Source organism: Pelobates fuscus, chromosome 4 (genome assembly GCF_036172605.1).
Source record: "Pelobates fuscus isolate aPelFus1 chromosome 4, aPelFus1.pri, whole genome shotgun sequence".
NCBI classification, from domain to species: domain Eukaryota; kingdom Metazoa; phylum Chordata; class Amphibia; order Anura; family Pelobatidae; genus Pelobates; species Pelobates fuscus.
In genome coordinates, this window is record NC_086320.1 from 237,004,235 (window position 1) to 237,017,593 (window position 13,359).

The 13,359-nt window shown below is 41.5% G+C and overlaps 1 protein-coding gene across 38 annotated transcripts in view; it reads left to right on the forward strand.

Annotated features, from left to right (window-relative positions):
• CLASP2 (cytoplasmic linker associated protein 2) overlaps positions 1-13,359 on the forward strand; it is a 266,936-nt gene that overhangs the window by 180,983 nt on the left and 72,594 nt on the right. For all 38 annotated transcript variants that reach the window (XM_063451964.1, XM_063451965.1, XM_063451983.1 and 35 more), the window contains one exon: positions 6,847-7,017. In XM_063451964.1, the coding sequence (XP_063308034.1) occupies positions 6,847-7,017 (171 nt within the window). The remainder of the gene's footprint in view (positions 1-6,846; positions 7,018-13,359) is intronic.

Consider the following 13,359-nt stretch of genomic DNA (forward strand, 5'->3'; position numbering starts at 1 on the left):
CAGTCTATGCTCTCTAAATCTAGATTTCAGGGGTCTGGTGGTCTGTCCCACATAATGCTGATTACACGGACAAATCAAAAGGTATACAACAAAGGGGGTACTACATGTAATCCTATGGTTAACCACAAAAGTTTCTTCTCCCCTATATGATTTAAAGGTGGACGTATTATGACAAATAAACCCACAGGTCAGGCATCTGCTCCGCCCGCAACGTAAATTGTTGACACCATTCTTACTAGTAGCTGGCCCCTCCACATTGTCCCTTAGTTTAGAGGGGGTTAATATATTTTTCAGGTTTGGGGCTCTCCTAAAGGTAATCTTCGGGAGTTCTGGAATACTAAAACAAAGTAAAGGGTCCTTTCTAAGGATAGGCCAGTATTTATAAACGACACTAATAATATCATCATAACATTTGTTGAAAACCGTAGTAAAGACAGGAGAAATCCCCACCCCCACATCCTTAGTACTGATATTGTATTTAGCTCTCCTCTTTTGTGGACAGTTATATTCATCCAAAAGGTTAAGGATAAGTTCGTGATTGTTACTGTGTGACACCCTAATCAAGTGTGACTCTTGATCAAGTGGCCCTACCCTATTCTTTAAACGGCCTAACGGAGGGACAAGGTCCTCTCTATTTAGTGCCCCTGCCCTCAAATAAGCCCGTCTGATCTGCTCAGCCGGATACGCTTTTTCTATGAAGCGACGACATAAAACGAGTGACTCTCTCTCATAGTCCATAAGGGGGGAACAATTGCGCCTTAACCTATAGAATTGGCCAGAAGGGATATTTTGGATCCAAGTGGGATGGTGGCCACTATCAGCATGGAGATATCCATTAACGTCAACACTCTTTTGGAAGGTCCTAGTTAGAACTCTCCCCTGAAAACCAGTCAGGGTGAGATCAAGAAAATCAATGGTGGACAAATGTCTATGGTAAGTAAAGGTAAGTCCCCATAAATTATCATTTAGGTAGGAGATAAAATCTTCTAATTCTTGGATTAGCAGACCATTGAGAAGTTGTACTCCAGACAACTGTGCATTGATGTTGGCACAAACATGATTTGCATGAAAGGGTCAACAATAGGAAGCTTTACCTTTGATCACATTTCAAATAGCAACTTCCGAAGTATGCAGCACAGTATGGTAGGTAAGCCAGGGGCATTTTCAAACCAGGTCAACTATCTATGTAAAGCATGTTTGGATAACAAACAAAAGTACTTTGAAAACTGTTTAGTATGGGAGTAGGTTTGAGGTGGTTTGGCTGCCAGTGGCATAGGAAATATTTTCCCACCGTCTTTAATCTTCAGCTCCAAGTGCTTCATCCCCAGGTGCATATGTCCGTACTGTACTCGCACTTACACGAGAATACACACTGATGTCTATGGAGGAGACCATGGGCACCTCTATAGACCTTAAAGGGATCCTATAGTGCTAGGAAAACAAACCCGTTTTCCTGGCACTATAGGTTTAATAGGTGTGTGTGTCCCTCCCTCCCACGGGGATGAAGGGGTTAGCCACTTGCTTGAATTCAGTGCCGATGTCCCTCGGTGCTGGGTCAGGTTCTGCCCGCGCTCTTCCCCCACCAACATCAGCTGGTGGGGAGACCTAATGCCCATGTGCGGCAATGGCCACGCGCACATTAGACCTCTCCATAGGTAAGCATTATTCAAATCTTTCCTATGGGGAAAATGTGACGCTGGATGTCCTCATGCAGAGCAGGAGGATGTCCAGCGTTGGATAACGGGCCAAAGATCCGTTTGGTTTCCAGAAGCGCCCCAGTGGCTGTCTACCAGAGGGCAGACTTAGAGGTGCAATGTAAACATTGCAGCTCTCTGGAACTGTAATGTTTTACATTGCAGCACTAAGTGCAATAGGGACACAGCACCCAAACCACTTCAATGAGCTAAAATGGTCTGGGTGCCTACAGTGTCCCTTTCAGTTGTGATATGATATACAGTATACATAGGGAGATGGGACAAATAGGAAGCAAGGGTAACATGCATAAGTGTATACAACCAGGGCTTACTCTGTATAAGTGTTGTACAAATCCATAAACAGTTGTAAAATGCAAAATTGACTATATAAATTAAGCTATTTATTTAGGCCACAAGCTATTAATTGCATACAGGTTGTGTTGGTGGCTGGTGTTTTCATTTAATATTCACCATCACAGCCTTAAAGAAATACTCTCTCTATATTGAGCTAGGTCTTAACTCTATCAACAGGACTTTGCTCAGGAGAGCTAATAGAAGCTCCTAGTAGGAGTTGCAGAGGTGACCAGTTCCTAGCAGACCCCATGTAAGTTGGCAAATGGTTTGACTACTTACTTGGGGGGCGACTCTAGAAGATTTCTGGCACCATTGGTTTTGTTGCTTGGACTGTTCCTTTGATTTGAGAGTTATTTACTCTTTTTTAAATATAGTAGAGTGTCCATGATGTATATTCATTTACAGGTATAGTTTCTTAACTACACCTGTACACGATTGATTTAAATGTTTTTGTAATTGCTATGTTTTTGTGAAATATGTATCTTTTTGCAATGCAATATAAAAAGATACATACAAAAAAGGCTTTTGAGATCAAATAAGCACCGATTATGAAACTGCTTGTTTCTGAAAGCATAGAGTCCGTTTGGGTTACGTTAGAATTTGGTAATCACACAGTAATTTGTGTAGGTGTGATTTATAGGCCCCCAGGACAAATTGAAGAGTTAGATAATCTACTAGTTGAGGAAATAGCTAAAATGACAATGAAGGGGGAAGTTATCATCATGGCTGACTTCAATCTTCCTAATGTGAATTGGAAAACAAAAATAGCTGCTTGTGCCACGAGCACACATATTCTAAACTCCCTACTGGGATTGTCTCTAAAACAAGTCGTTGAGGAGCCAACTCGCAAAGAGGCCATACTAGATTTAGTGTTAACAAATGGAGATTTGGTATCCGATATTACTGTAGGTGAAAGTTTAGTATCCAGTGATCATCAGTCAGTGTGGTTTAATATAAGAACAGTGACTGAGTCACACCACACAAAAAAGTTTTAGACTTTAGAAAAACAGACTTTTCTAAAATTAGAATGTGTTAAGGAGTCATTATCAGACTGGAGCAATTTAAATGGCGTTCAAGAGAAATGGGATTATTTAAAAGTTGCACTACTGAAGGCAACAGAAAATTGCATTAGGCTTGTCAGTAAAAGCAAAAAATTCAAGAAACCACTGTGGTACTCCGCAGATGTGGCCAAAATAGTAAAAACCTAAAAGTTAGCATTTAGTAATTATAAAAAAAAAAACCAGAGTGAGGAAGACAGAATGATCTATAAGATTAGGCAGAAAGAGGCTAAGCAAGTTATAAGAGCTTCCAAATCACACACAGAAGAGAAAATAGCACAGTCAGTAAAAAAGGGGGACAAAACTTTTTTTTAGATACATAAATGAGAAAAGAAAAGTAAAACAAGGATTAGTTAGATTAAAAACAAAAGAAGGAAGGTATGTAGATGAGGATAAAGGTCTAGCTGACTGCCTCAATGAATATTTTTGTTCGGTATTTACAGATGAAAATGAAGGAGAGGGACCTCAGTTAAGAAAAAGGATAAATTAGTTATTTATTACACATGAGTTTACAGAGGAAGAGGTTCTATTTCAACTGTCAAAAGTATAGACAAATAAGTCAATGGGACCTGATGGAATACACCCAAAGCTATTAAAAGAGCTTAGTGGTGTACTAGCAAAACCATTAACCGATTTATTTAACCAATCATTGTTAACAGGAGTAGTCCCAGAAGATTGGAAGTTGGCGAATGTTGTGCCCATTCACAAGAAAGGTAATAGGGAGGAGTCGGGCAACTATAGGCCAGTAAGCCTTACTTCAGTAGTGGGGAAAGTGATGGAAACCATGTTAAAGGAAAGGATTGTTGAACATCTAAAAACACATGGATTTCAAGATCAGCGACAACATGGGTTTACTAAAGGGGGATCATGCCAAAGTAATCTTATTGATTTTTATGATTGGGTAACTAAAATTATAGATCAGGGTGGTGCAGTCGACATTGTTTACCTAGATTTCAGTAAGGCTTTTGACACTGTTGCACATAGAAGGCTTATCAATAAACTGCAATCTTTAAAGGACCACTCGAGTGCCAGGAAAACATACTCGTTTTCCTGGCACTAGAGTGCCCTGAGGGTGCCCCCACCCTCAGGGTCCCCCTCCCGCCCGGCTCTGGAAAAGGGAAAGGGGTAAAAACTTACCTTTTTCCAGCGGTGGGCGGAGAGCTCTCCTCCTCTGATCCTCCTCTTCTCCTCCCCGTCGGCTGAATGCGCACGCGCGGCAAGAGCTGCGCGCGCATTCAGCCGGTCACATAGGAAAGCATTCATAATGCTTTCCTATGGACGCTTGCGTGCTCTCACTGTGATTTTCACAGTGAGAATCACGCAAGCGCCTCTAGCGGCTGTCAGTGAGACAGCCACTAGAGGAAATAGGGGAAGGCTTAACCCATTCACAAACATAGCAGTTTCTCTGAAACTGCTATGTTTCTGAAAAAATGGGTTAACCCTAGAAGGACCTGGCACCCAGACCACTTCATTAAGCTGAAGTGGTCTGGGTGCCTAGAGTGGTCCTTTAAGTTTGGATTCCAATATTGTTGAATGGGTAAGGCAGTGGCTGAGTGACAGGCAACAGAGGGTTGAACGCATTCTCTTTAATATTTTTATTAGTGATATTGCAGAAGGTCTTGATGGTAAGGTATGTCTTTTTGCTGATGATACTAAGATATGTAGCAGGGTTGATGTTCCAGGAGGGATAAGCCAAATGGCTAATGATTTAGGTAAACTAGAAAAATGGTCAGAGTTGTGGCAACTGACATTTATTGTGGATAAGTGCAAGATAATGCATCTTGGACGTAAAAACCCAAGGGCAGAGTACAGAATATTTGATACAGTCCTAATCTCAACATCTGAGGAAAGGGATTTAGGGGTGATTATTTCTGATGACTTAAAGGTAGGCAGACAATGTAACAGAGCAGCAGGAAATGCGAGCAGAATGCTTGGTTGTATAGGGAGAGGTATTCGCAGTAGAAAGAGGGAAGTGCTCATGCCATTGTACAGAACACTGGTGAGACCTCAGTATTGTACGCAGTACTGGAGACCGTATCTTCAGAAGGATATTGATACCTTAGAGAGAGTTCAGAGAAGGGCTACTAAACTGGTTCATGGATTGCAGGATAAAACTTACCAGGAAAGGTTAAAGGAACTTAACATGTATAGCTTGGAGGAAAGACGAGACAGGGGGGATATGATAGAAACATTTAAATACATAAAGGGAATCAACACAGTAAAGGAGGAGACTATATTTAAAAGAAGAAAAACTACCACAACAAGAGGACATAGTCTTAAATTAGAGGGGCAAAGGTTTAAAAATAATATCAGGAAGTATTACTTTACTGAGAGGGTAGTGGATGCATGGAATAGCCTTCCAGCTGAAGTGGTAGAGGTTAACACAGTAAAGGAGTTTAAGCATGCGTGGGATAGGTATAAGGCTATCCTAACTATAAAATAAGGCCAGAGACTAATGAAAGTATTTAGAAAATTGGGCAGACTAGATGGGCCGAATGGTTCTTATCTGCCGTCACATTCTATGTTTCTATTATTCATTCATTTAGCTTTACACCTGTAATGTCCTTCTCAAGTTATCTTGACTTTTGCTGGGCACTATCCCTATCCCACCATTCCTATCTGGATACAGTAACCTCTATATCCCACCTAGGTATTGAATACTTTTGAAAATGTTTAGCTTCAAATACTGAAGTAAGCAATGTTTTTTTTCTTTATAGCTTCCCCCTTCATAGGAGTCTTATGATTGTAGTATAATCTTCCAAAATATTTGCACAAAATAGATATTATTATTTAATACTATAAAAAGACGGTAAAGAGAAAACACCAGTGGGTAGTAGTTAATGGGAGAATAAAATAAATAAATATATATATATATATAATTATTTATTTATTTTGTATGGGGTTTTTCGTTTTTGCAGGCTTTAGATTAATAAAGAAAGCAATATATTAAGCCAGCCTCTATTTTATAGTGTGGTTCATGAAGACCTGATTGATGTATATTAAAAAAATATTGTTTATACAGCTGTATGCTCTTTTTGTTATTTTTATTATTATTATTTTAAAGTGTTGAAGTTCTAGAAATCTTTATACCTCCTATATCCTCAGCCTCAAGATGCATTAAAATAAAGTCATAAAAAAAAACTGGTGTCCCACCATCAAAGGGAAAACTGTAATTTCTATATACTAAAAAATCATAACAATGTATAGGCCAATCCAGGCTGGGAGGGACCCTCATTTTTAAAAGGGTATTTCACGCCTCATGACAACTTCATGATTTGAAGAGATATTTAGGCTTCCTGCACAATGTATGGCCGCATCATTCCCGGATCAAGAGTTCCAGGCTGGCTAATGACAATTTTCTGCATATTTCTGTGCACAGATGCCCATTCATTGGCTGAGAGCACTCAGCTGACACTCTCATCCAATGAATGAGTGGCAGGATCAGCATCCAGTTTCTGCAGTTCTGCTTCTAGCCAGGGAGGCTTGTTGCCAGACATGTCCCAACTAAGAGGCAATTTGTTGTAAAACTGGTTGTTTCCTTCCTGAGGAACGGCACCAGGATATCCATAGATTCATAACCGCTACAGCACAACCTCTCATAGATCCATGAAAATAATACAAAGACTCAAGTACATGTATATAATACATATGTTAATCTTATATATATGTATCCATTGACTTTGTCACTTGTAAATTGTGGTTTTTCAAATCACTAATTTATTTTACTAATTTGTTTGAAGCTGGAAGTCGATCTGGTTCTCCTGGTAGAGTATTAACTACGACAACACTATCAACTATGAGCAGTGGAGTGCAAAGAGTGTTAGCAAATCCCCCATCTGCACAAAAACGAAGCAAAATCCCAAGGAGCCAAGGATGCAGCCGTGAGGCCAGTCCATCTCGGCTTTCAGTTGGTAAGTAGATGCATTTTCATTCAATTTCCAATGTGGAGACTCTAACCTGTGTCAGATGGACTCATATTTGTTTCCTTGACAAATTACAATAGACTATAGGAATATACAGTGGTGTATCTTGGTTTTGTGCTGCCCTAGGCAGGACAAAACTCAGACACCCCCCCCCGCGCGCGCGCCACCCCCACCCAACCCTTCCCCCCTGCCCCGCCTTCTAAATACACACATATTCACTGACAGATACGCATACACTAGCTAACAGACAAACACAGTCAGACACACACAGTCGGACACACACACTAACAAACACACACAGTCGGACACACACACTAACAGACACACACACTAACAGACACACACACTAACAGACACACACAGTCGGACACACACACACTAACAAACACACACAGTCGGACACACACACTAACAAACACACACAGTCGGACACACACACTAACAAACACACACAGTCGGACACACACTAACAAACACACACAGTCGGACACACACTAACAAACACACACAGTCGGACACACACACTAACAGACACACACACTAACAAACACACACAGTCGGACACACACTAACAAACACACACAGTCGGACACACACACACTAACAGACACACACAGTCGGACACACACACACTAACAGACACACACTGTCGGACACACACACACACTAACAGACACACACAGTGAGACACAAACACACACAGTCGGACACACACACACTAACAGACACACACTGTCGGACACACAGTCAGACACACACACTAACACACACAGTCACAGACACACACTAACAGACACACACACACTAACACACAGACACACTATCAGACACACACAGTCAGAGACACACACACACTCACATTAACACTTTTTTTTTTTTTTTTACTCCCCCCCCCCCAGCCTCCTTACCTTTGGGAATGCTGGGGGTGGGGGGGTTCTCCCATTCCCTGGTGGTCCAGTGGCTGCAGGGCGGCACTGGCGGGCAGGCTGGGCGGCCCGCGAGGGAGCTCTTCCCCTGAGCTCTCTGCTCAGCTCCCTCGCGCGCCGCCCGCAGAGTGAGGCTGGGAGGCGGAGCCGGAATATTCCGGCTCCCAGTCTCACTCTGCGGGCGGCGCGCGAGGGAGCTGAGCAGAGAGCTCAGGGGAAGAGCTCCCTCGCCGCCCGCCCGCCCAGCAACCAGCCCAGCATGTCTGTTAGCCGCAAGGCTAACAAGACATTTGCCTTGGGCATTTGGGGGCGGCGTTTTTTGCCGCCCCCTGGAAAATGCCGCCCAAGGCAAATGCCTTGTTTGCCTCGCGGCTAATACGCCCCTGGGAATATACCATAATAAAATTACATGATCTTCATCTCTATGGTGCACTTAATTTCCCCATAGTTCAGCTAGAGAGAAATCTGGATTTGAATAAATGGTACTTTTTAGAATAACTGTGATATTTGCATACATATATTTTTTTCACAACCCTGTTAAATTGTAAAACTAAGAAATGATCTGCCCTGTGGATGACTTCAGTGTTGCCATCTGATTCATGGACTTGGAATCAGTGGTGTCACAAGGGTTGGTGTCCCCGCTTGCAGTAACACATGGTTTCGCCCCAGTCCCCCGTAGTAATGTGTTATTTTTTTATGTGCAATGATGTGGAGAGTACATAATTGTTTTACAGACCTCCTCTGTGTTTTGATATGTATTGGGGATCGACCGATATTGATTTTTTAGAACCATTATCGATAATCTGAGAACTTTAAGGCCGATAAATTACCGATATTCTGTACATTGACCGTTTTGAAAAAAGAAACTATTTCTACACAAATCTACTGTTAACTGAACATGTTTATCTAATTTTTTTAATGTGGTAAATGCACAAAATATACATGCCAGTCAGATTTTTTTATGTTTTCAAGAATATTTAGTGTTCGTCTCCCTATCCCTTTCCTGTCCATTAGTGTACCTCTCCCTCACAGTCTTTTAATGTCCCGCTCTGCTCCCCTTAGTGGTGCTCTCCCCTCCCTGGTGTGTCTCATTACCTCTCTTGTAGCGTACAGGAGCTTCAGTTTCCTGTACCCGGCCAGACTGACAGGAAGTGCTCAACTGAAGCTCCTGTACTGCGGTACGCTCTGCTCCGCTCAACGACGTTACACGGAGTGACTGGTAGGGGTCGAGTGCTGTGCGCTTCCTTCCTGCCTGTCACTCAATTTGTGCGCTCTTAAGACGGTCGCCTGTGCCGCCTTATGGATGCGCTGGGCCACCACCACCTCTCACATTATCGACAATTTCGGTATCAATAGTGGCCGATACTGATATTTGCCAAAACCTGGAATATCCGCTAATAATATCGTCCAAACCGATAATTGGTCGAGCTCTAATATGAATGCGTTGTAAGGGTTGAGTAGTGTAATATGTGTGGAATGTATGTGTAGTTGACTGAGTGTGATTGTGTATGGTGGTTGTGTGTTGGAAGGCTGAGTGTAATTGTGTGTGGGGGTTTAAAGAGGGAACTTATACGGGAAAAATTATGTTCGGAGTGACCTGCCTGCAGTACTAGATAAACTTGTACATGTCAAAATTGTTTGGCGCCTTAAAACCTTGAACACCTCTGCATCAAGATATCAAGCGTTTACTGAGAGTATTTGTTATGGGCTAGACTACTTGCCAACTGAGAAAATCTGGAGATCAAACGATTAACAGGAATCAACATCTAGAGTTATTAGCCCACCCTACACATCAACTTATATCAAATTGACCTTCAAAATCTTTATCACCCAGACTTTATCTGGATCCCTCCAGTTATGCTTTAAATGTAATCCCTAACTGACCAATTTGTATTCTGCTATTAAATATTTAAAAGATACGTACTAATTGCCACAGCCACTATAGCTTGATGTGGTGGTTGTGGAACAAATGGTATATGGGCTCTGTACCATTTTTTGTCAAACCTTTTTGGAGCTGTATGGCAAAGTTGAAATTTCCTGTCATTCTAAAACCCCTCTATCTCTCCACCCACATTGATAATTGCCAATATAGATTTGTCTACCTTCCATAGCAGTGATAGACGGAGATTATTGGGCAAAAAGATATTTTGCACAACCTATGAAAAACTGTAGAGGAACAGTTGAAAGGTCAAACAGGGTAATACACTAAAGGCCTAATGACTCTGCACCTAACTGGGCAAAAACATCCAATTGCATATGGGGCGATTTGAACTAAAAACTCCAGACGGTTCACACTAGTTAAAGGACCACTATAGTGCCAGGAAAACATACTCGTTTTCCTGGCACTATAGTGCCCTGAGGGTGCCCCCACCCTCAGGGACCCACTCCCGCCGGGCAGAATGGAGAGGAAGGGGTTAAACTTACCTCTTTCTCCAGCGCCGGGCGGGGTTCTCTCCTCCTCCTCTTCGGCTGAATGCGCATGCGCGGCAAGAGCCGCGCGCGCATTCAGCCAGTCTCATAGGAAAGCATCATCAATGCTTTCCTGTGGACGCTGGCGTCTTCTCACTGTGATTTTCACAGTGAGAAGCACGCAAGCCCTCTAGTGGCTGTCAATGAGACAGCCACTAGAGGCTGGATTAACCCAAACATAAACATAGCAGTTTCTCTGAAACTGCTATGTTTATAGAAAAAAAGGTTTACCCATGCTGGACCAGGCACCCAGACCACTTCATTAAGCTGAAGTGGTCTGGGTGCCTATAGTGGTCCTTTAATTGCAATTGCAATTCAGGCAATACAATGGGCCTGAGGTAGGACCATATTCCTTGGCTGAAATCTATACCTGAATACTTAAAATCCAGGCCCAGATTTAAACAAATCCATACTATTAGCCCTGATGGCAGCACTGGGAGTTAAATTTCATTCACCCTGTTTTGTCCATCTAGACAAAATCCGGTGTTTAGTGAATAACCATGTTAAGAGCCACCAAAGTGCTGAAGAAGAGGAACGGTCTTCCCTTGTTTCCTGGTAAATGCTGGCTGAACTGGTTGATAGAATTGTATTACTTTAACTTTTTGGAAAGAAAAAGTTCTCTGGATTCCTATTACACTGACGAATGGTTAAGCAATGGAAAATAAAAAAGAAAACTGGAGGATTCACAGTAACGGAGAACCATGAATTTTAAATTGCCTACCTACTCAAGTAGAAGTTAACAAATCTGGGGAGATTTCCTTCTCCATCTGCAGCAGTACAAGTGAGTTTCCCGACCCTCAATGTGGGTGCCAAAGAAGCCAGGTTCGATTTAAATATTGAAGTTAAAGGAGCAATCCAGATTTCAATAGAAATCTGCACTTTTAGAATTGAGGACAGAAACACCTCTATGGCTGTTACTTAAAAAGCCAAGAAGGTTTACTTCTGATTTTCTTTAGCTCCACCAAGGTAACAGAAGCAGCAGTCATTCTGTGTCTTCTTAATGAAATGTACTATAGCTCATTGGGAAGCATAGGAAAGCTTCCAAATGAAGAATAATTGGTAAGCATAGGAAAACTGTGATCAGCTCCAGCATAGAGGCTTTGCAATGAGTATGTTGGGGAAAAAAGGATGATTTTGCAATGGCAGCACACAGCATTTATGCAGCTTCTGCAACCTGCTTTTTATATACCCTCTAAAGAAAACCTACAGGGAAAAATACATGCATGTTTTCTTTGGGGGTATATTTTTTAACTTACTATTTATCTATTAACAAATAATAATATATTTTCAATGGATCAGTCCTTTAAAATACCTTTTATTTGATTTGTTACATTTTTTGCATGGGCAACTCATCCTTTCATCTTTCCGTGGCAAAAATGTGTAATATTCCGTTGTTTAATAACAACAGGATGTACTTGAAAATAATCAAAAGCTCCCTATCTCCATGCAGTATGTTAATTACAGTAAAAGTCACTGAACCTTTACCATCCATCCCTTTTATTTTTATTTGTGTTTAACGTTTCGGGCCTGTTGGCCTCCATTGTGCCATTCTTCAAATTTTTCCAACAATGGGAGGTATGAATTGAAGACCCAAGCCCATAAAAGGGGAAGGAGGGTCATCCTTGAAAAGGGTATATCAGCGTGCCATTAATTAATTCCAGGCTAACAGCCAAACTGACCAGTTTCCCACAGGGCTGCCAATGTGTTAAAGTGAGCTCACAAAATCTGAATAAGCGGATCTTGGGAACACCAAAAGTGAGATGCTTGTGAGCTGTGCCATTATTCCCATACTAGATCCCTTAGTGTGTTACTACCTTCCTCTGCCCTTGGTTTTATTATTTCATATCTCAGGTTTTTTTCTCCATTTCTTCTTCCTACAACAATATATGGGATATATAGTTTATTTCCATTTGTATTGTATTTTAATGTTTTATTCAGATATTGTTACATTTACTCTTGTTCTGATTTTTCCTGATATCCGTGAAAACATAACAACAAAAATCTATTTAAAGGGACACTATAGTCACCAGAACAACTACAGCTTATTTAATTTGTTCTGGTGAATAGAATCATTACCTTCAGTCTTTTTGCTGTAAACACTGTCTTTTCAGAGAAAATACAGTGTTTACATTACAGCCTAGTGATAACTTCACTGACCACTCCTCAGGTGGCTGCCTAAAATGCATCCTAACATTCAGTATCTCCTCCCTCTGCATGCAGACACTGAACTTTCCTCATAGAGATTCATTGATTCAATTCATCTCTATGAGGAGATGCTGATTGACCAGGGCTGTGTTTGAATCATGCTGGCTCTGCCCCTGATCTGCCTCTTCGTCAGTCTCAGCCAATCCTAAGGGGAAGCATTGTGATTGGATCAGGCTACCACTTCTGATGATGTCAGCAGGCAGTGGGCAGGTCTAAAGGAAACCGGCACAAAATAAGCAGCTGCAGACTTGAATGCAAGTAAGAGTTTCTATATTTAGGGAGGCATGAGGGTACCAGGGGGGCTTGATGGTGGTTTTACCCCAATAGGGTCAGGAATACATGTTTGTGTTCCTGACCCTATAGTGCTCCTCTACCTATAAACCCTTCACCTATGCAATTTCTAAATAACTTGTATGAACTGTCTCATAATGGTCTATTGTTTATGCAGCAGAGGTCAAAGGTGAGGCTTTGAGTAACTTAATTTTGAAAACTTGAATGTTAGCCGCCACTCTGCTGCTTACCTAAACCTGTCTAATAGTTGAATTAAAGATGAAAAACTTTATTTGTGGGTGTTCAACATATGTCTTTGAGTACCGCTGAGCAAACATTAAATCAGGCTCTGTCACTTTTTTTTTTTTTTACACCAAATAGGCATTTCATAAATGCCCCCCCAAGTGTGTCCTGTACTTTTTTTTTTTTCCTCAAAATTACCCTTTTTTGCAAAGTTATA